This window comes from Hyalella azteca, unplaced genomic scaffold (genome assembly GCF_000764305.2).
Source record: "Hyalella azteca isolate HAZT.00-mixed unplaced genomic scaffold, Hazt_2.0.2 contig3508, whole genome shotgun sequence".
Classification (NCBI taxonomy): domain Eukaryota; kingdom Metazoa; phylum Arthropoda; class Malacostraca; order Amphipoda; family Hyalellidae; genus Hyalella; species Hyalella azteca.
Window position 1 is genome coordinate 157,015 of NW_025933756.1, and position 22,909 is coordinate 179,923.

The 22,909-nt window shown below is 38.7% G+C and overlaps 2 protein-coding genes across 2 annotated transcripts; one reads left to right on the plus strand and one right to left on the minus strand.

The window, feature by feature from the left end:
• Positions 1-3,762: 3,762 nt before the first annotated feature.
• LOC108675778 (transcriptional repressor NF-X1) lies at positions 3,763-13,097 on the plus strand. Its single transcript, XM_018163804.2, has 10 exons — positions 3,763-3,937; positions 4,888-6,525; positions 7,087-8,236; positions 8,732-8,831; positions 9,157-9,270; positions 10,005-10,235; positions 10,539-10,925; positions 11,407-11,559; positions 12,167-12,270; positions 12,977-13,097. Exons 1-10 carry the CDS (start codon positions 3,886-3,888, stop codon positions 13,095-13,097), a joined length of 4,050 nt encoding a protein of 1,349 aa, XP_018019293.1. The 5' UTR covers positions 3,763-3,885.
• Positions 13,098-15,179: 2,082 nt separating this feature from the next.
• LOC108675788 (VIP36-like protein) lies at positions 15,180-21,594 on the minus strand. The gene is made up of 7 exons (XM_018163816.2): positions 21,311-21,594; positions 18,461-18,665; positions 18,115-18,223; positions 17,732-17,894; positions 17,089-17,261; positions 16,809-16,866; positions 15,180-16,561 (listed from the first exon to the last, which is right to left on the minus strand). Exons 1-7 carry the CDS (start codon positions 21,432-21,434, stop codon positions 16,410-16,412), a joined length of 984 nt encoding a protein of 327 aa, XP_018019305.1. The 5' UTR covers positions 21,435-21,594; the 3' UTR covers positions 15,180-16,409.
• Between the last annotated feature and the right edge of the window lie 1,315 nt (positions 21,595-22,909).

Sequence of the window (22,909 nt, forward strand, 5' to 3'; positions counted from 1 at the left end):
AAAACGTGAATAGGAAACAGAATTTGCACAGTATCTTCATTCCAAAAATAATATATACGTTTAAAAATTAGGTACAATGAATTTCTCATTTAATTTTCGAATATTAAAAAATTGAGTTTTCTATTTTTTGATTTAGGCTATAAAATTTTTTAATAGGTTTATAATTTTATTTAATTATTTATTCTGTTAATGGATTCATCTTCATGCTTTGCCTCTGGCTTCACAGTTCACATGACATGAGTGTGCAAAATTTCAGATCAATTAGACAGGTAGAGGTAGCCTAGCCTTAAAAGTGTGTCAATTGTCAAATAGGTCTGTTAGGCTAGCTTGAACTAATCTAGAGACTAGGTAGAAGATTTGTAGCTGACAAAATTATTTTTTCAAATTTTTTAATATTGGGAAATATATTTTTTTTAATTTTCAAAATCATTTATTTTGACATTTGATTCATGCATTGTCTCAAACTTTACACAACTTACTAGGCTACACAAGTGTGCAAAATTTCAGATCGATAAGATACCTAGCCTCTAGGAAGTAGGTAGCTAGAAGTGTAACTGTATGAAATTTTGATTAGGGCTACTACAACTCTCTACAAGATTTGTAGCAGACAAACAACAAGAAGTGAAGTTGAAGAGAAGTGTTGTAAAAATGGTGGCCATTTCTGCAGGATCGGGTAATAAGGGACACCACTAGGCACTAAAAATGCATTTACAGTAGAATGTGGATTGTGGATTAGCAAAGGCTCCAGTTAACAAAAAATCAATTGACAACAAAAAAATTTTGATTAGGGTAAACGCGGTATATTCCGTCACAATAAGCTTCAATTCAAAGAATATTTTATTTAACGGATGAATGAAACAGTTGCGAAACTATCATAGTGGCAAACCAGAGATTTTTTAGAATCAGTTCATTTTTAATTTCCTCATCTACTCAATATTTTAATCAATTTCTTATGCATGAAAATGCTGGTATACAAGATACTTTCTAGTCTACTTATAGGACTCAAAAACGAACTTGAGGAAGAGTCTAAAAAAATTGCTGCTTTGCCACTATGCGTCACATTAAGGACGCATCGAGAAATGAAAAACTATAAAAAAATAACCATATGCATTACTCAAGTTCTGGTAGGCGTTTGCTTTATGTGACTCTCAAAACACCGCACTACGCGTCAGCAACAACGAAACGTCACAAAATGTTGCCATATTTATTTAAAAGCCTTTAGGATGCAAACCTAGGTACCAAATCCCTATATTCCGTCACTGTGTGTGGCTATATTCGGCACGTGGTGAGGCGTATTCCGTCCGTGACGGTCCGCGCTTCAAATTCTACTGATACGTAATGCCGTCATCCACATGTTTGAATTCCGTTCGCTGTGTGAGCTGTATTGAAATACAACACGGCTTTGAATTAGAACACTAATGAATATTGAACACTACTTAATTACGCTTTTAATTAACTATTAAGCTTTTAATTAAGCAAATTTTAATTTTTGTACACAGCTTGGAACGATCTGTGTGTGTCCAATTCAAGTTGTGACAGAATTAGTTTTCATGTGTCTAAATCCATTTCTCAACTTAATCATCTATTAATTTATTTACCACTTGAAATCAGCGAATACAAGTATACTTAAAGGATTCCTAATATATTCACAGACGTATTTAAAAGTCTCAAACCATAATATTCTTCCTATAAAAACAGTTATTCACTATTTGGTAGAGCAAGGTCAACTGTCAAATTTGACTCATTTTTCGATGATCTCACTGGGTAGCGTGCATTGTCTCCCTTTGGATCTCAATATTTTCCTGCTAGATGGCCAAGACCTAGTTTTTTAGCAGTAGTTTGACACGCAAATGTATGACATCACCATTTCAACCATCAACGAATGCATGGAACTAAAACAAAGCTTAATATAAAGGAAAAACTAGAGAGGTGACGGAATTACCCACGATGTCGGAATATACCGCGTTTACCCCTAGGTAGGTAGGTATATTTACCATACCCAGCCAAAAAAATGTCACTTAACAAAAAATTAATGAATTATTGGTCATCACAAAATTGTGCACCAGGCAATGTAAAAAAAATAATAATTCACCTATACTATGATTTATATCTCAAAAATATTATGGTTGTCACTAAAATATTCTTTTGTGATTCAGGTAGGGTAAACGCGGTATATTCCGACACATTAAGGACGCATTGATAAGTGAAAAACTTTAAAAAAAATAACCGTATGCGTTACTCTGACTCAAGTTCTGTTTGCTTTACGTGACTCTCAAAACACCGTACTACGCGCCAGCAACAATGAAACGTCACAAAATGTTGCCATATTTATTTAAAAGCCTTTAGAATGCAAACCTACCAAATCCTTGTATTCCAACACTGTGTGTGACTATATTCGGCACGTGGTGAGACGTATTCCAACCCAACCGCGCTTCAAATTGTACTAATACGTAATTCCGACATCCACGTGTTCGAATTCCGATCGCTGTGTGAGCTGTATTGGAATACAACACGGCTTTGAATTAGAACACTATTGAATATAGAGCACTACTTGGTTAGGCTTTTAATTAACAGTTATTAAGCTTTTAATTAAGAAAATTTTAATTTTTGCACACAGCTTGGAACGAGCTTTGTGTGTCCAATTCAAGTTGTGTCAGAATTAGTTTTTATGTGTCTAAATCTGTTTCTCAACTTGATCATCTATTAATTTATTTACCACATGAAATCAGCAAATACAAGTATACTTAAAGGATTCCTAATATATTCACAGACGTATTTAAAAGTCTCAAACCATAATATTCTTTCTACACAAACAGTTTATTACTATTTGGTAGAGCAAGGTCAACTGTCAACTTTGACACATTTTTTGATGATCTCATTGGGTGTCATGCACCGTCTCTCTTTGGATCTCAACATTTTCCCGCTAGATGGCCCAAACCAAGTGTTTTGGCAGTAGTTTGACGCGCAAATGTATGAGGTCACTATTTTAACCATCAACAAACGCATGGAACTAAAACAAAGCTTAATATAAAGGAAAAACTAGAGAGGTGTCAGAATTACCCATGATGTCGGAATATACCGCGTTTACCCTAGTTTTTTCACAATCTTTTTTTGTTATAGTGAATTCTCTTGACCCAATTAAAATAGTGTGAAATTACAAGCCATCCTGCAAGCTTAAAGATACAGAAAAGTACTGTATGGCTACTGATATGAAGCTTGCAATGGACAAGGTTGTTGTCAATGCTCAGTGGCTGCAGCCTGCAGTGGCATGTTCATGAGTATGGTAATATCACATCAATAATACGGTACCCTAATGTATGGATATGGTGATATCATATCAATAAAGGAATATCATGTAAAAATCACAGAAAATGTCATTTATTCTTCATCCACATCATCTACAAAGGAAGAGGAAGACTTCAGATTGCTGTTAGGCCTAGTAATAGACAAGTACACTCTGCAAAGTCTGCATGCTTCAAATGTTTAAAAATTAAGTTTTATTTCAAGTGTACCAGATAACTCCGTTCCTAGGGGTCATTTGGGATACTTCTATTTTGCATCTGGCACGTTACAAATAGCATATGGAATTTTTTTGAAGATGCCATACATTAGCCCTTGCCAAAAGCTATAAAATGAGCCCAAACTTATCATGGAGTATAAAGACTTGATCATAATTTTTACAGTTGTGAATTTGGTAAATTGGTAAAGAAAATGGTTTGAAAAGGTTTTGATGATTTTCTAAATCTCCTTACTTCATTTTCAGGTGCTGCTTGCCTTAGTTGTACTAGTTTGTTGTAAACTTTTGTTGTTTGAAATTAGCATTTATTTAATTTTCTTACTAAATTCTTGTTGCATCATCACTTGGCTGAAGTTCTACACTTGTCTATGACCATGGAGCCTCCTGATAAGCAACTCTTCTCAGTAAATTCAACTACTGGTAAGCTAAATTTAGATTCTAAGTATTTCCCATATTGTTCACTTGATTATAATTCTTATTTCATTTGTGACTGCAGCTGTTAGAAATGTCTTACTTTCTGAATCATGATAAGCATTCTTACTATTCTTTAGCTGCAATATTTATGTTGAAAGATTTATGCTGAAAAAATCTTATTGCTAATTTTGCAAGAAGTTTTAAACTTTGTTGAGTATAAAGTAAAATATTTTGGTTAAAACATTCAGTTTTTCCAATATTGATTGACAGTTTGAGATATGCAGCGATACCTAGCAAGCAAATGTTAGTCCATTCCTGGAGAAATAAATATTGACTGCTCCAGCTGTAGACACCCCACTTAGAAAAAAAAACAATATTCACTTATGTGATATCTCTGAACTGAGTTACTTGGCCTGAGTTACATTCCAATTACAGGAGTTTAACAGCTTAATTTTACAAATGAGATGTATCATTTCTGATGTAGTATAATGCACAATTGAGGCAATCAAGAGATTCTATTCTGACTTAGCTAGTCTTCATGAATGCATTCTGTAATATTATGTTCACCAGTTATTTCTTTATGAATTAAATTTTGCTGTTAGATTACCATGGCTTAATTTACAGTAATAATTAGTTTCAAAACTCATCCTCATGATAATTTTGGATCACAATAGTAGATTTATCTTAATTGAAGAGTAGTAGTGCATTCCTAGAAAGATTACTAATTATTTGTTGAAAGTTGGTACCCGGTACTCAGTTGTGCCCTAGTGATTTAAATCATTCAGTTGTGTTTCCACTTGCTATGAAAAAGCTGTGAGCTTGTGTTTAAAAATTTAAATGCATACCAATTAAACCATTGATTAAGTTCAGAAAGCTTCATGGTTGTTCATAAAGCTTCATGTACAATTTTTCCCACTTGTCACTGTTCACTAGTCTAATTGTGAGCATCTTTACAGGTACTGCTGAACAAGCGTTCGAAAGTTACGAGTCTCCTGCTACTCTTCACTTAGGTGGCCAATGCTCCAACATCTATCAGACTCAAGCCAGTGGTGTTGATCCAGCTAATACTTTTTGCCAAGACAATTATTACTATTCCAAAATTCCCAATAACAATTATCCTGGAAACATGTTTGGCACGTTTTTGAACTCTCCAATTGTTTACAATGGAAGAGCAGATTCCTCTTCCCTTGCTTACTCCAACCCTGCTTTACCTTATGGGTATGTAAGTGGAGCACCTCCAGCCTACAGTCTACCTAGACCAGAGTTTTATGGCTATTCTGAGTCTTATGTGAGCCCTCTGGCCCATGACAACATGAGAGCTAACGTTTCTCAAAGTAGTTTTGGTACTTTGTCTAATGGGACCACTTACTATTGCTCTCCTCCACCTGCTGACCAATTAAATTGGAAAGCTGTTACAGAACCTGCCCTAAGCAGTGCTGCCTCAATGTCCAAGGTTGACTGCTCTAATGACACTGCCGTGTTTAGTAATGCACATAACACACCGGCTACTGTAATACCTGATAAAGTTGATGCAGATGTTAGTCAAGTTTCTGTAGGTACCTCAGCAGCTTTTCCCAGTACCACTGCTGAGGTATCAGCTCAGCTTGACATGACGATCAAGATTAATATGAAAGCTCCTCACACAAATCTTAATTCAATTTCTGGTGATACCTCGCAAGGCTATCAACAAAGTTGCAATTACAATAGCAACCACACTAGAGGTCCTAGGGGAGAAAACCATGCTGGTACAATCAGAAGAGATAATTTTGATTATAGCAGAGGTCAAGGTCGGGTAACAAGAAGTGCAAGAGGTGGTTATCGCGGACGTGGTCGTTCTAATGCCCAATATTGTGAGAACCGTGTACCCATTGATGAAGAGGAAGAAATGCAAAAAGGCCGGAGAGCAGCTTTGGCAGAAGCTGCAGCATTCATGTCTTCTCAAAAGCCCAACAACAACTTATCCTCAAACATGCCCAGAGGACAAAGGAGTTTTGCTAATAGTAATGGATCACGTGGTGGTAGAGAAAAATTTGACAGAGAGCAAGAGAGACATAGAAATAATGTTCGTCAAGGCGTAAGTAACCACGACGCCATGCTACCCAGTGGATTTGAAGATCAAGCTGACAGGGGGAACAGGAGAGGTAAAGGCCGTGGTGGTAGGAGAGGCAGACAAGAAGAATTTTCTGAGCAAGAAAGAAGATATGGATATGACAAAGAATACAAAACAAGACAGGACTTGGAACGATACAGAGATGCAGCTGGCAGGAAAAATATCTTTAAGTCTGAGAGTAGAAGTCAACAGTCATCTGAACTTGAAGATGGAAAGCAACCTCAGCCACATAGTGCTCAGATTCCTGGACACCGTATGCCATCAAGGCCTCTCACGTTCTCCTCAAGCAGAGTAGACACTGAAGAAGATCGAAGAAACCAGCGTGAGCAGCTCATTGAGATGCTAAGACGTGGCACGTACGAATGCATTGTTTGTTGTGACCGCATCAAACCTCAGCATGCGATCTGGTCATGCTCCACCTGCTTCAATTGCTTCCACCTTGGCTGCATCAAGAAATGGGCTAATTCTTCACAGCAAGTAGGAGGTCAGTGAACTTTGATATCTGTTTTTGAAAATTTTTTATGCATTTCGTTCACGTTCAATTGTTTTTTCCCTGGATCATTGTTGCTGAGCGCCCCACCACTAAGCTCGCGTTGTATGTCTCTCAGTTGTGGGGTTATTATGTAGGTAGGATTCCTTACATTTCCCTTCTCTTTCTCTCTGATGCGGGCGGCCGATGCCTTGTGTACGCGACCTCTTGTTTGAGTGTCTTCGTTTCTGTTGCTTTTCACCTGTCCCTCCTTGTCACTTTGTCTCTTGAGATGTTTCAGTGGGCTAGACTAGACAATTGAGACCTTCCACCCCTTGTGGGTGAAAATCGATTTTTGATTTGAGAAGCTTTCGATGACTGAGATCTCCCACCTCTTTGGTGATGTTTATCATGATATCTGGTGCGAGATCTAAATAACTGGAGCGACAACATGTAGCCACTAAATTTAACTCAATAGTTTTTCAGTCTTTTTTGAGTTTTTGGAATGCCGAAAATACAAAGCTTGATAAGTTATAATGCTGTGTATATATTATAAACCCTGCTTATGTATTTCAGAATCAGGATGGCGTTGCCCAACTTGCAATGATCAGAACACGTCTCGTCCCAACACCTACAAGTGCTTCTGTGGCAAACTGCGTGAACCCGAGTACAACCACGTGGACATCCCCCATTCATGTGGGGAGCTGTGCGGCCGTCGTAAAGACGAGTGGTGCACCCACAAGTGCAATGAACTCTGCCATCCTGGCCCCTGCCCGCCATGCATGGCATACATCAAAAAGAGCTGCGGATGTGGAGCCCTCACCAAGGACGTGCGATGCAGCGGCGGCAGTGAGACTCTGCTGTGTGGAGGCATCTGTGGTAAACAGCTTTCCTGTACAGCGCATACCTGTCCTCTGCCCTGCCATGCTGGTCCTTGTGCAGACTGTAAAATTGAAGTAGTACAGACTTGCCACTGCACTCAGAGCTCTCGGACGGTGAAGTGTGACAGTGAGAGTCACGTTGTTGCGTCATATGAATGTGGCAAAGTCTGTGACAAGCTTTTGGACTGTGGTCACCACAAGTGTAAACGGCTGTGCCATGAAGGTGATTGTGATGAGTGCTTTTTAACTGTTGATAAAGTCAACTCTTGTCCTTGTGGCAAAAAGCCATTACAGGAATTGTATGATGAACTTCAAGTGGGAGATGAATCCAAAACTGACGGAAAGAACCTTAGTAAAACTCCGACCTCAGGAATCAACCAAAATGAGAATGAAGACCAGCTAGATTTGAATTATTTATCTAATGAAGAAGAATCTAAGGATATAGTAGATTCCAAAACTGTTGTTGGGCGACAAAAATGCACAGATCCTATCCCAACTTGTGGATCAGAATGCGGTAAAAGGCTGCTTTGTGGCAAGCCAGGATCTTTCCACTTGTGTGCGGCTAAATGTCATGAAGGGCCATGTCCTGTATGTTCCCTCAACACTCCAGTGCGATGTCGCTGCGGCAACATGGACAAAAATTTGCCATGTGAGAAGCTCACAACTAAAGCTGATGAAGTTACGTGCCAAAAGCAGTGTAAGAAACTGCGTTTCTGTGGGCGTCACAAGTGTGGCATCAAATGCTGTATTGATGTAGATCATGTGTGCCCCCTGAAATGCGGCAAGTGGCTGTCTTGTGGCAAACACAAGTGCAGTCAGGATTGCCATCGAGGATCATGCTACAAGTATGTGATAAATTAAAAGGTTCTTATGATTATTGATCATTGGAAACTCATTATTATGATGTGCAGCTTCATTTAGTGATGAATGAAAGTAAATTATGAATATCGTCATGGAGGAACTCACGATAATGATGTACAACTTCATTTAGTTGTGTGGTAGATGCTCAACTGTTTCTTGTTATACATTTGTTTATTGTTTCAATTCTGATGTGCGCATCCATTTGCCTTTTTTTTTGCAAAAAAATATTTTCAACCGAGTTTAGTTAATGGTTTTGTTCTTTGGTAATTATTTTGTGTGATAGTTGAATGAAAATATGATGAATGAAAAAATGCTTATTGATTTGAAAGTAATTATGTAGTTTTTTATAGTTGTTTATTTAAAAAATTAATATGACTCTGATTCTTTAAATAAATTTTAATATCAAACAGTGCTCTTGGGATTGCTAACAAGTTTTAGTACAGTATCTATGATGTATTATGCTGTATTACTTGTTTCAGATGTCCAGAGGTTTCATGGGACGACCTGAGTTGCCACTGCGGCAGCTCCTCCATACCAGCCCCCATACCCTGTGGCACCAAGCCTCCTCTCTGTGGAAACGTTAGTTAAAACCACCCTAAATTGAGGTCTTGGCTTTCGTTAATCTTGGAAATTAAATGATGAGATTACGTCTTAATACATAGTTGCCAGAGAATTTACTTCAAATGTACTAGAATTTTCTTTCATTTTGATTTTCAATGCTGATCGTCAAAAATTCAGAATGCCATGTAGAAAATATTCTTAAGAAACTCTGTCTAGATGTATTCATTTGATTGCTGGATTCAGTAACATTACGCGTGAATTTTAAGATTCATTTGATTGCTGGATTTAGTACATTGTTCACTTGAATTTCATGATCTTTTGTTTATCTCGCCAAAATTGATAGCCGTGTCAGCGACCGCGTGCCTGTGAGCATCCAGCGTCTCACGAGTGTCATCCTGAGCAGACTTGCCCCCCGTGTACCACTCTGGACGAGAAGCCCTGCTTCGGCAAACATAAGGTAACTTCTTGTGGGTCCATGGAATCATAAATTAACTCCATACTTTTCATTAATCAGTTATCAACTTGCAGTTTACAAAGAAAAACACTCTACTGATGAGGCGAACGTTGAACCCATGATTATATAAAAAGTAATTTGTTTGGTAACCTTAATTTACATCTGCAGTATGCAAATACAATTTACTTGACTTTTTTCTGTGTAACTTCGTTTCAAATTAGGTTGAAATTGGGAGTGTTCTTTATTATTGAGAAAGAAATTATTTACTATTAACCCAACATTTTGTGGTGCTCTTATGATTTTCAAATAACCCGAATTAGGAAATTTTTTATTTTAAACATCCATGGTTAGGTTGAATTTATTCTGCTCAAAATAACATTAAGGATAAGCATTGTGCCCTGTCACTTTTCATGTTTGAAAGGGTTTCTCTTAAATTATAAATATTCTGAGGGTTCGACTCTCGTTTCGGTAAAGAGTTGATTGCAGTAAAAAATAATTTCCTGGTCAGATTTAATGTAAATAACAATCCAACTCTACAGTTCATGTACATGGTCTCTCTCTCTCTTTCAAACTTGTGTTATAGTTCGGCATAAGTTCATTTTTTATGCATTTTTTATGCACGCGTAATTATATGCTTTTGATGAAAAGCATCAAGCTGTCGAGCTATCTGCTTATATTATTCTTTCTTTTCAACACTGTGCACCTCTCCCAGTTCTCTACAATTTCCATCATTTCAGATGATGCGCAGCACGCCCTGTTATCTAACGGCCATCTCTTGCGGCGAGCTGTGCGACGCGCCCCTACGTTGCGGTCTCCACAAATGTCAGCGCATTTGCCACGACGGCGCCTGCATCACAGGCAGTGGCTCTTGCCCCCAGAAGTGCACCAAGCCACGTCCAGGCTGTGGGCATCCTTGCAACAACCCTTGCCACTCTGGCGAGTGTCCTACTAACAACTGCAAGGAAACCGTACGTCGCTCTCATTTCTGTATACGATGAAGGATTGTGCTATTGCTTAGGAACGAGAGGTGCCGTAGCTAGACTAAAGTTTGAATGTCACAATAGAGTAGTTTTTGCGAGACAATATTGTAATTGTGGTTGGGTATTATTAATATCTCCCTCTGATTATGATCTGATGTTAAACAGTAGTAAATCGACACAGGGAGTTTAGACCTATCATAGTCACTTGATTTACGCTTATATAACATCTTTATAAGTGACAGCAAATAGTTCAGGCCCATCATTGATGCTCTCGTATCACCGCCTTGTTAGGTGACGGTATCATGCAAGTGTGGCACGCGCACCTCCGTCATTTCTTGCGCTGAGAACGAGCGCGAGTACCGAGCTATGGCTTCAGTGAAGCTCGCGCAGATGCAGCACGGCAACTCAGGGGTCTCTGTGGACCTTAGCAACATCCTGGGCCCCAGCAAGGACAGCCTCAAGAGACTCGAGTGCAACGATGCATGTCACGCCAAAAACCGCATGACCAGGCTGGCGCTCGCCCTTCAGATAGAGAACCCCGAGTCACGGAATAGTTTAGGCACATCTGCCACGACCTTAGCTTTCAGTGACTTCCTCAAGAATATGGCCAATAAAGATCCCCAGTTTGCTAGCATGGTCCACAAAGCGCTCTACGACCTCGTCCTAAAAGCCAGAGATGTAAGTCGTATATACTTAAGTTGTAAGTCGTATATACGTAAGTTGTAAGTCTTTGAACACTAGTTTCATTTTAAAGGAAATTCTTTAAAACACTAGTTGAATTTTAAAGAAAAGGTAATTGGGTTAACATGCATCGAATTTACTTTCAATGTTATCTAGCGAAACCGATGACCCGCGGTCACTATCGCCTTGCTGGAAAGTATTTCATGAAATGTCATTTATTTTCTTACTCAGGAGAGAGGACGTGCAGTGAATATACGGATAATTGCCATCGGTTGAATCTATGTGTATGGTTTGCTTTCGTTCAAGCAGAAAACCAGCAGCCGCTCTCTCGCGCTCGTGCCGGATAGTGTTGCTATGAGATGTCATTTGTTTTCCTACAGTCAGTACTGATGATCTGTAGTACCTCTAGAAAAAATGTGGCCTGCGCCACAGTGTTTAAACTGTAATCTGTTGTATATTTACCCACTGTTTGTTTAAGTCCAAGCAGAAGACCCGTAGCCACTCGTTCGCGCCGATGCCGAGCCAAAAGCGTCAGTTCATCCACGAGTACAGCAAGTTCTTCGGGTGCACCTCAATGTCGTATGACGAGGAGCCCAAGAAGAACGTCGTGGTTACTGCCCAACGCGGCATGGTCAGTGTCTAAGTATCAATATTATTCAACTAAGCTAATTATTTATGATCCATTTTAAGTCATAATCAATGCTGTTCGTATTTTTTTTATAATAGTACCTGGTGCTACTAGTAGACAAAGAGGTCAACATTTTAATGCATACGATGATTTTCGAACGTACGAACTAATGCTTCAAATTGAACGAATTTGATCGACACTTGGCTTATCTTTTTATCCTCCTAATAAACACTTGCTGATATTTTTCGATTAGAATGTATATTGGGCATGTCAAACTTGCAAACTGACTTACAAAATCAGACAAACCTTAACAAATTAAACACCGAAGCAAAAAATGAATGAGAATGTTTGTATAACATACAATTTATTAAAAGTATAATAAATAATTCAATGTGAAAATTTAGTACTACTTCATTTGCTGCTCGAACTCTTGGCATTGAATTACCAATGGTATAACAGACGAGTGTCTTGTATTAACGTGTTGACAGGTGACGGTATCATGCAAATATGACACTCAAACCTCCTTCATTTATTGCGCTGAGAACGAGCGGGAGTACAGAGCCGTGCTCATATTGAGAAAAATTTATTAATATGGCAGTATTTAAACTAGGACGATACCGCCCTTGGCCACCCTGCTCTCAGAATATCATGTTGTTATGAGAACCGCAACCAGACGTTCAGGACCCAAACTGTGCGTGAAGGTCTCCTCACTAGGCATGCGACGTTAATATAACCATTATTGAACAATGTTTAAGCGAAATCCATTCGTAATCAACGTTTTTTGCAACGTCATTTGCCTGGAGGGGCGCTGTCACATGAGAGCTATTTGAGATCATTAACAGAGCTACCTACTAGATGATCTATTAGATTATATCAAAGCTGGTCAATTCCATGCTAAACATTTTCATGCGGTAGCGTAGGTACTTCACAGCATAACTTCGTGTAAACCGGCGATTCCTCCAACTTCATGTATAGAATTAAAATTTTGCTAATGAAGAGATCTATTAGAAATGAACTTCCAGCAAAATTTATGACTAATGAAAATGTGGTGTAAATTCCACTGCATTATTTACATTCAATGTTTCATTTCTGATTTATAACCTTGGGTGTATTTCAACTTGGCTTGTCTATCTAAATTTTTCACCTAAGACCGTAAATAAGGACTGTATCTTGTGTTACTTAATTTTGTTGATTTAAAAAAAACGATTTATTGAGTTTTCAACTCGGTTGAAATAATTACTGATAATAAGACTTGCGATGAGGAACGGAGAAATTTACGTAATTTTCTAAGCCATTGATTCCAGGGGTGCAGCTGGCAAGTCGAGATTGCTTTAAGAAATATCGAGTAATTTGCTACATGAATTCAAAATGTTATATTTCTGATGAAGTATAGAGGAATTGATGAAACTTTCATTTTCAGTGAGGCTGCAGGACGTGGAGGTGCAAGTGGCAACGGCGGCTTGAAGAAACTCGAGCGGCGCGGCAGCTCAGGAAAGGACGAACCTAAACCCGTCATCGACTATTTCGACTTTGACGACTGAACTGCTCTGTAGAATCAGTCGTAACATTTATGCGATTCGGTGCAAAGTTTTATTTCTTGGCAAAAAGCAGGAAATGCCAATGTGATCGTTCAAAGGTTGTTTGATTGATGTGCGCTGTGCTGCAGCTCCGTGGCTGTAAAGCTGCACGTGATTTTTATAAATATTCGTTCCTATCAAGAGGTTTCAATGTGAACTGTTCTAAATATATATATAACAAAATTTTTGACACGGGAGTATTGCTACGTTGTCGTAACTACCTATACTAGATACGTAAAACGCGCTACAGACGACAAGCTATACACTTTGGCTGGAATTTTCCACGTAGCTCGTCATTGTCGAGTTTATGCTGGGATCTTGTCTTTTTTGTTTGCCCTGTTGTCGAAAATAGTCAACGAGACGAAAAATATATCATATTTATCATTAATTTACATTTTTTTTCTGGAATACGGGATAATATTCGGTGTTTGTGCATGTGGGAGGATGGGTTATACCTGCTGCTTCAGTTATCTTATGTTCACTTTAAGGAAAAGCGTTTTTCGCGTTATCCTCTGCTTTTTTCAATGGTCAGGCGAGCGGCTCGCAGCTTTTGACACCTTGTTGACTAAACTTCCGTATGTGCTCTCAGTTGTCTGTGACGAGTTATGTTTAACAAAAATGTAAGTCCGAGTTGCACTCTTTCAACTTGTTTTGATTGCACGCGATTTGTGTGATATGCATAGTTTCGGAAAATTGGTTATTTGGATTCGTCTTACCCTCAACCTAATCGATACTCTAATTACAATTTGTTCGTTGATAGCGAATACATATTAAGACACTTCAAGTGACATCGCAGTTAAAAATATTTTCTCCACTCATTTAGTGCCGTCTACGCATTGACCGGCTGAAAACAGTTCATGCTCGTAATTTTGACGGGGACAAATCAGCTGTGTACACAAGACAGACAAGTTGAAAAGTTATACATGTGGAGTTATTCATTTTGTTCTGATTTTCCCTCACCATCAAACTTCTCATAGTCACAACTTTGACCTAACGCTATTGACACTTCGATGACAACGAAACCCATGTGGCAAGAGATGAACCACTCATTGAGAACCTTGTTGCAATGGCCCAGCGCTCATTCCCTGGAAGCATGTGCGGACCCTACATTTTCAAATTACCGCGTTGGTCATTTGACCGTAGTACATCCACCTGACGTAAGAATTTCGTGCCGAGTAAAATGGGACCGTAACTCAAGTAGCGGACGCGATACGAAGTAGTATTCAAATCAGATTGAACCTTTACAGGGGGATTCTACCACTAGCCCAGCTCCGTGCGCTACGCAATACTTCAGCCTCAGTGATGCAATCACCTCGGTGACGAAAGGGTCAGAATGCCAAGTGTTGATGGACACTAGTCCGGTTCTCATTCCTGCTGGACTAACAGGCAGATCTTCGCTCAAGGGAACCATACCGACGCGTGGCCGATCGTAGGTTTCAATATTTTCAATGCACGACACAAAATACTTCTAATGCAACGCCGCTTAGCCATGAGCTAGAGAATATAGGATTTTCCGCCACTTATAAAGGAAAAAGCCGATTCCAATGCAATTCTTACATGCAGGTACGGCAACGATCTGCCGTCCAGACTGGAGAGAAAACCCAAGGATAGAATGAAAGTTCAATGTGTTCAAAAATTCTCGAACATTCCTACAACCTACACTCAACATTTTCTCACATGGACACAGCAGCAACTTGGGACACTTAGGATTGAAATGTTTGCAGAGGATACCTCTAGAACAGAATCTTGCGAATGCGACCACGTTCAGAGATTACTGGCATCACTTTACAAGCAACCGATGCCTCAAGGTTCCAGCTTTCAGTCCAATCATTACTGCATTAAAGTTGGAAGTCTGTGACTGGGGCTACTTATATAGCTACCACACCGTATGGGGTCCGACTCCAGGCGAAAGAGACATTACTACGTAGTAATATCCATTAGAATTTTTAATCGTTCCTCATTTCCAAGGAAATTTGAATGCTTCTGCAACAACCGAGTGGCAGTTGCAAACCTTGAATAAGTGTTAATAAGGAATTAAATCGAAAGTTCCAGTAGAACAATTTATTAAATTTGTTGCATCTTACCGGTACTTATTTGAGCACAGCACATCAGACACTCGTAATTAGATAGTTTAAAATCTATTAAAAGTTATAAGCACAAGTGCAGTCATCAGAGTACAATAACATTTCAAAGACGGGAGAAGCTTTTAGAAAAGCTGTCCAGGTATAAGATTGACTTCAAGGAAAATCTGATTAGGGAACAGAACAAAGTTTGTTAACTACCGTAGATGCATCCCTTCATGTTTATCTTAATGCAGACACGCGAGCTGTGATCTCGGGTGCATTTGCAGTGACCGATAGCAAATTATTTAAATACTATTCGCGGTACACGATATATATCTAACCATTCACAAAATGGGAAGCAATCTGGCTCAGAGCATCTTAAATGGGACTAGTAGGAAAAGTCTTCAAGATATTCATGTACATCTCAAACAATTCCCAGTTAAACTAAAACTTCTGATCAAGAAAAAAGCATCCTTAGACTTTAATAAAAGATAAAGATGACTGAACGACTGAAGACAAATTTTAGAAAATCGCGGGTGAAATATCTAACCGCGTCACATAAAATGAGCAGCCGAATTGAATCAAAGCAAAATCTGAAAACGGCTTCAACTGGAGGGATGACTGATCGTGACCTCAACTTCCTAATTCAACAAGTACTCTAAGGAAGATGCTATATGGTATCAAGATCGAGGACTTTAAAGTCAAAATGCCTCAAAAAAATTCAAAAACATGATATCTGTTTAGAAGATACGAGGAAGGAACTCCCGACATTAGTAAATAGCTTAATTGTTTAAGAATGCCCGCTAATTGACCATCACACAATAATCACCTGTCACGATTAGATACGTCAGCTACGGCCATTCAACTCATTAGACGTCTTAAAAATTTAGAATTAAAAATTTTAACGTCTTTAGTATTAAAATTGCCATAATGTACCACTGTATAACCTGGAATTAGTGCGATTCAAGCATCTTGCGCCCGACTGAGCGCAATCGAAAGGAAGCTTAATCAATTTAGTATCAAGTCCAATTCTAAGCACACTGTTGAAAACCCACTAATAAAGCTAACACGACAACACTAGAGCCGCCTTCTTTACAGAGGGGGTGAATCCACGAGAAAGTACCGTAAAAAATCACTTTGAACAAGACAGGCACAACATCGAACTCCTGAGACGTCGGTAAAACGTCTAGGTGCCGGGAACACGCAGGGCATGTTAATAAAATCTCTTACGCTGATTTTCCTTTTGCTTAGCGTACATTAGTCCTCCGATTATGACCGCTCCAGAGATACCGGCGATGCCGATCACCAGCAAAGCTATTTTCTTCCATCCCGTCAACATGGAAGGCTTAGGGTCGTCGACGTGATCTGGCAGAAATTAGGCGAAGGAGGTTGCGAATGAATAAATGTAAAGTACGGTATCGGTCAATATAGATTTAACACTTTAATCCATGACCGCCATGAAAAACTATTACAATGGCCATTCATTCAAAATAAATAGCTCAGTATCAGTACGGGTTTACTTCTAGATTACATCTTACTAGTCATTAAATTTCACTTTCACGCGCAGCTTCTCTCAGAAACTCTGAATGCATAAATATCTTGTGCAACTAACCTCTTGGCGCTTCGAAGTTTAACGCAGAGGGCACCAAGTGACTTCTGTCTTCCAAGACCTGATGGCGGAAGATAACTCACTTTAACCCTGCTTGTAATTTACTAGCTCACTGAATCTCATTTAAATTCTCATCAAATCTAACCTATAGTAAAAAAAATAAGGAGTTCGGCAGTTGCCTCTAGCCAAAATTTAGCAGAACCTGACGAGTCATAGATCAGGAATAAACGGCTAACTATATTCAAGATTATGAATACATCGTCATTTACAGCCGAGAGATTACCTCGGCTCCTTCGAGTGGCACCAAATCGTAGGTTTTGATGGCTATGACGTCATGGTTGTCCGACAGGTCGCCTGTGACGGCAGACACGCCGAAGTAGTAACCCGTAGGCAGCGCCACGCCAACAACAGTGAAACAACCCGTGTACGTCTGCCCGCCGTCTATGCTTGTACGAACTGAAAAATATGTGATCAAGATTGTGCTTCATTTTGTTAGAGACTTATCGGCATTTTTTTCTAGGATTTTTGCTGTTGACACCGATTTATATTTGTTTAGAAATCTACATATTTTAAAAATCGATACAAAAGCAACCCGAATCAAATGCCATTAAGAACGTTGGCGACAAAATGTACCAATTCTAAATTTTACATAATCCCTTAAGATTGGTTTCATGACAAGGCCGGATGAAAAATATTGCCAAAAATTTACTTAAATAATCTACCGGAGGTTCGACGATAGATTTCAAAACATTGACGTGTGTTTAAATGGTGCAGTGAACGTAACCCCGGCGGTTTCCAGTAAAAAAAAAATTAGAATCTTCTGTATGTACCGGCAAATTATTACACTATAAAAGAAGAGTTAACAATCCACAGAACGAGCTCTAGCGGAGTCGAGAACTTGGAAAAAATGTTTCAACTATACATACCTTCAAGCGTGTCCCTGATGTATCTGATAGACAAGTAGGTGTCGAAGTTTATATTTCTGAATTTACTGACGCAGCCACCAAGCTGTGTGTGAGTTCCATCTCTGTCGTGATCGTAGTGCAGTGTGCCATTGTTCACCATGGCAGAGACGTATGGGTGGCCGTGCTGAGATGCAAAATTAACTTTATGAAATTAAAATTCAACATAGCGTTATCAATTATGACTAAACTAATACATTCCATATCGCAAATCTGAAGGCAGCTTTAACTACAGCAATAACTCAACCCTATTATCGCGGAACGAAACAGCAGTTTGAGATTCCAAATCTCCTGAGGTCGCACGTAAATGCCAATAGAAATTCCAGCACATCTTGCAAAGCCCTCACCTTATGAGCCGCGTTGTGGTTGCTGTACGTGTCAGCAATGACGACCAAGCCATTGAAATAATCCATGCTACCGAACACGTCCCCTAGTCTCATGGGATCCTTGACGTACCTGCAGAAAGAATCATTATTTTATTTCTTCATCTGAAGATTGGATTGTTGCGAGCAAACTATTTCGACAAGGCCCTAGTAAACCATCAGGAAAAATTTATATACAGATTTGCTCAGACACTTCGAATGAATATGTCAAAATAATGCTACCAGGTTCACTAGATGCAGGAGTGTCCACCTGCTCCAGTATTTCATTGCATAGGAGATTGCTAAATAATCTGATAGTAGTTTAGCTCACCAGAAAGCAAAGCCATCGCCAAACAGATCTTTGCCAGACCCATGAACTTTGAACTGCAACTGGACCTCCCAGTAGCGCACATTGCAGGGCACTTTGTTCCACACTGCGCCCTTCTGAGACTGCACGTCGGCTGTCAGACGTACGAAGTTTGACGTCACCATGGTGTTGCCAAGGAAGTCCCAGTAAGGAACAGATGTACCGGTACCTGTTGACATATGCCTATTAAAGTTATGGTCCACTTACTGCTACTTAGTTAAGTCCTTGTGGTACTAGAACTTGTGTAATGCTGATTCTATCTTCCTGATAACATGAGTTGTAGCACCTTGCAGGTAGAAAGCAGTATCCAAGTTCAAGTGCCATTGGTCATCAGTAATATTGAATGACTAAGTTTCATGTAGTAGTGAAACTTGGCAACATGTAACAACTTATACTTGGCAACATGTAACAACTTATACTTGGCAACATGTAACAACTTATACTTGGCACAGACATCCCTGGACTGACAAATATTCAACAGCCAGTTCAATGTATTAAGACTACTCTATAAAAAATCTACAAGCATCAATACCTAGCTGATGTGTCAACAATGACAAGAAAGTACATTCAAGGTGCTAACAGCTGCTATAGGTGGCTAGCATGCAAGGATTAGGAGTGCAATTTTCACTTCCTGTTCCACAATCTCAAGCATGATAGTAGTTACACCATCCATTTGTTTCTGGTTCTAATGAACTAATTATTAACTATGGGCTTTTACATTATAACCAATTTCAGGAGAAGCTTTAGCAAATCTATGCTCCTGCAAACTAACTCAAGCTGAAAAATTAAATTTTGCAATTACCAGGTATCCAACAACAGAAAAGATAGGGTTTGAGTGAATGGCACTTAACACTAGGCAACTTGCTCTCATCTCAACATTAATCTCAGACCAGCTGTCATTTTGGTCATTAGTGCAAGCTTGTACATAGTGAATGTTAACCTAGCCAAATTCGAATCTAAAATTTACTGTTTTTTGCAGGGTTCTTCTTCCTTTTCTTTTTTTGTTCGAGCAGTTTCAAATTTGTACTTCTAGGAAAATCCATGCAGAAGCATGAACCAATATTACTCCTGTGGTGCAGATGGCATCATACTGCACGTGTCTGCATTTTTAAGGCCTAGCAGCACAGCGCAGATTACAAACGGTGGCTCTATTGCCAACAACCATTTTTGCATCTCAAGACAAAAGCAACAGCATGCATGGCTTCAAACTTGGTAGGAAATTCCTCATTTGCAGTAAAATCTAGACTATTTATTCAAGGTTGATTCAAGACACCAAGAGTAAGAAGTTGTATATAATTTATGGCTCAAACAAGATCATGTCTTCTAATTTGGAAATAACGCTTTTTGATCAATTAAGCAAGGCAGCCAAAAAACATTGAAGGTTGGTCAGACCTTATCTTTTTTGTCCTCCCAAGTCAAGAAATAACAGGTTCATTGAAAGATGGAGTGGCAAGCTAAATAATTTAGAATCTGGTTCATTTTGAACCAAATTAACTCATGACCTAGACTAATATTGTGAATACAGAATGCTGGTATCCACAATAGTGATACTTCACTATCACCGGCCTAGGCATGACCCAGAAATTGAATTGGGTAGTTTGAAAAATAAGACTGCTTTGCCTTTATGACGAAACTTTTATAACAGGAACAAGGGGTTAAGGAATGCATTCAAGCAAATTTAGAAAAATTAGAACTGCCATCCTTATCATTGCCCAACAGAATATAATCCAACAAACCTCAAGGAAAGTAAACCTTCAAATGATTAATTCTAGATTTAACCCCACAGTACCTACATAGGCTAATGTTGTAAGGAAGACTAGAAATTAATGAAAATAATTTTTCCACACACATTAACATGTGGCATGTAGGCTACTAGTACAGTACAATAAATCTAGATAGGGTAAACGCGGTATATTCCGACATTGTGGATAATTCTGACACTTCAACTTTTTTCCTTTTCATTAAGCTTTTTCTTCGTTCCATGCATTTGTTGATGGTTGAAATAGCGACGTCATACTTTTGTGCGCCATACTATTGCCAAAACACTAGGTCTGGGCCGTCTGGCGGGAAAATGTTTAGATCCCAAGAGTGACAGTGCATGTCACCCAGGGAGAACATCAAAAAATTTATCACAGTTGATAGTTGACCTTGCTCTACCAAATAGTGATTAACCATTTGTAGAAAGAATATTATGGTTTGAGACTTTCAAACAAGTCTCAATATATTAGGAATACTTCAAGCATACTTTTATTTGCCAATTTCATGTCATAAAGAAATCGATAGATGAAACGAGATTTCATACCTACTGAAATTATATGATATTAGAACCACGATATTTCAGACAAAAATAGGACTTTTCCAGACTAGCCCTACTACACTTACACACATTTTAGATAACACAACCCATTTTATAGTACTCCAATATGCTAAAGGCCAGAGAAACGTGAAATGTAGCCATTTCATCCGTTTCACCAGAAAATAATGAATTCTCCACTTCAAGACCTTGGCATTTCTCTATGGATACGGACTACAAACTATGAAGAAAGAAGTAGGATATGGTAGCTTAAATTCCCAAATAAACGCACATGTTCATGTCTTCATGTGTAATGTGCAAAGCCACTAAGGCAACTACCTAGGGTCAAGTGGCCTGTGGCAAGACAGGCAAGTGATAGCTAGCTAGGTAGCTACCCGTAACCCAAGTGGCCAAGTAACAATTTATAAATGGTTACCTCTAAGCTCAACACAACTTGACCTTTTCAAGTCTGCATTTAACACATCATTAGAAGTTCTGTATTACTGATAACGAAAACTCACCTAGATATGGACGTATTAGAGAATGTTCTCGCTTTAGATACTCGTGGCTCTCCAAAACTTCAGGTAAAACTTCGGTACTAAGACTTATGACTAAAGTTAACGATAAAAAGAAATTGAACGCCATATCTTCAGTTGACTGACGAGTCTAAAGGCTAAAAGTCTAATATTGGTTTAGGGTTTTACGTGTAGACTAGACCCTGCAGTCCCGCACGTTTGCATCTAGGTACGTATCAGGAGATGGTTACAAGCGTTCCCTACTGGATTACGTAGTCCGCGTCGGACCGACGTCAATTGCGGATAATGGTCGCCAACAAAACCAGCAATATAAGGTCCACCTAACCTGTACAATTTGTAATAATATTTCAAATATGTTTTATCTAGGAGACATTGCAAATAAACTTGAATTGTTTTGTTTACATTCTTCTCTCACTAGTATTTTGATGAATGGTGGGAATGAAAAACCTGTCGTGCGCCTACATTGGCCAGTCTTGCGCCCGGTTTCGAGTCGGTATCAGTGACATGGAACAAATTTCAAACAACTAAACGCATATAAATTATACCTTCCATAAAATTATACTTAATCTACGTTTAGCTAAGAGATTTTTAAATTTAACTTCATTTGCAAGTTTTACAGCAATAAGGGATGAAAATACTGCTCGAACACTTCTGCGAAAATTTTTTCAAACGGATTACCCAGATGAATTTTCACAACGCGTTCAAACACATAACATTATCTACCTAGTCGAAACCTATAATTAACGGATCTCGTCAAAGCATTTTACGTGCTATACGCTTGTGAAAGCGTTGTCAAAACATTTTTTGCCTTCTTTTTCAGGTAGTGCACTATATCTATATATATTAGGTTGATGGGGCGTGCAGATGAAGTTATAATCAGGCGTAAAGCAACCTACATGAAAAAGAGCAGACTAAAAAAAATTCTGACAATGAATTTTATACAGTTCAAGTTCAAGACCGGTTTTGATCTCACAAAGTTATGCGTTGGAAAATGCGTTCCAAAAAATTCGTCACGAAAGTGTTCAAGCCGCCCAAAAATCACGATGACCAAGAAATTTCTCACAAATGGATAAAAACGTTGGATAGAACTTCGTGCATGCAGTTATGTCAAATATCTCTTTGTGTTCATGCAGTGAGAATTTTTTATTTAAACTTTTTCTCATTCATATACGACAATGCTGGCATAAATTGTGAGTTAACTATGAAATCACAGAGGCTCGACATTTCTGCGCCGGTCGGCCAGTTAGCAGCAGTGCAGAGATATCTCTTCAAACTACTGAACAAATTTATAGAAACCTTTGCCGTTTAGATATTAATTTTGTTTATTTCAGATTGGCTCTAAATTAATCAATAGTTACAGAAAAAAAATCATCTAACCTTTACTTAAAAACACCGCATGATTACATGAGTACTAATGTAATTGCNAATGTCATTGCATATTTCGTTAATTAGTAACGCAAATTATTAGGGTTAATACGCATTTGATTTCCTTCCATAAATGCATGGGGGAGTGCCCGTCTTCAAACGCTCAAACAAACGCTTTAAAAATTCAAAGAAATAAGAAATGCCTAGTATTTGGGGCAG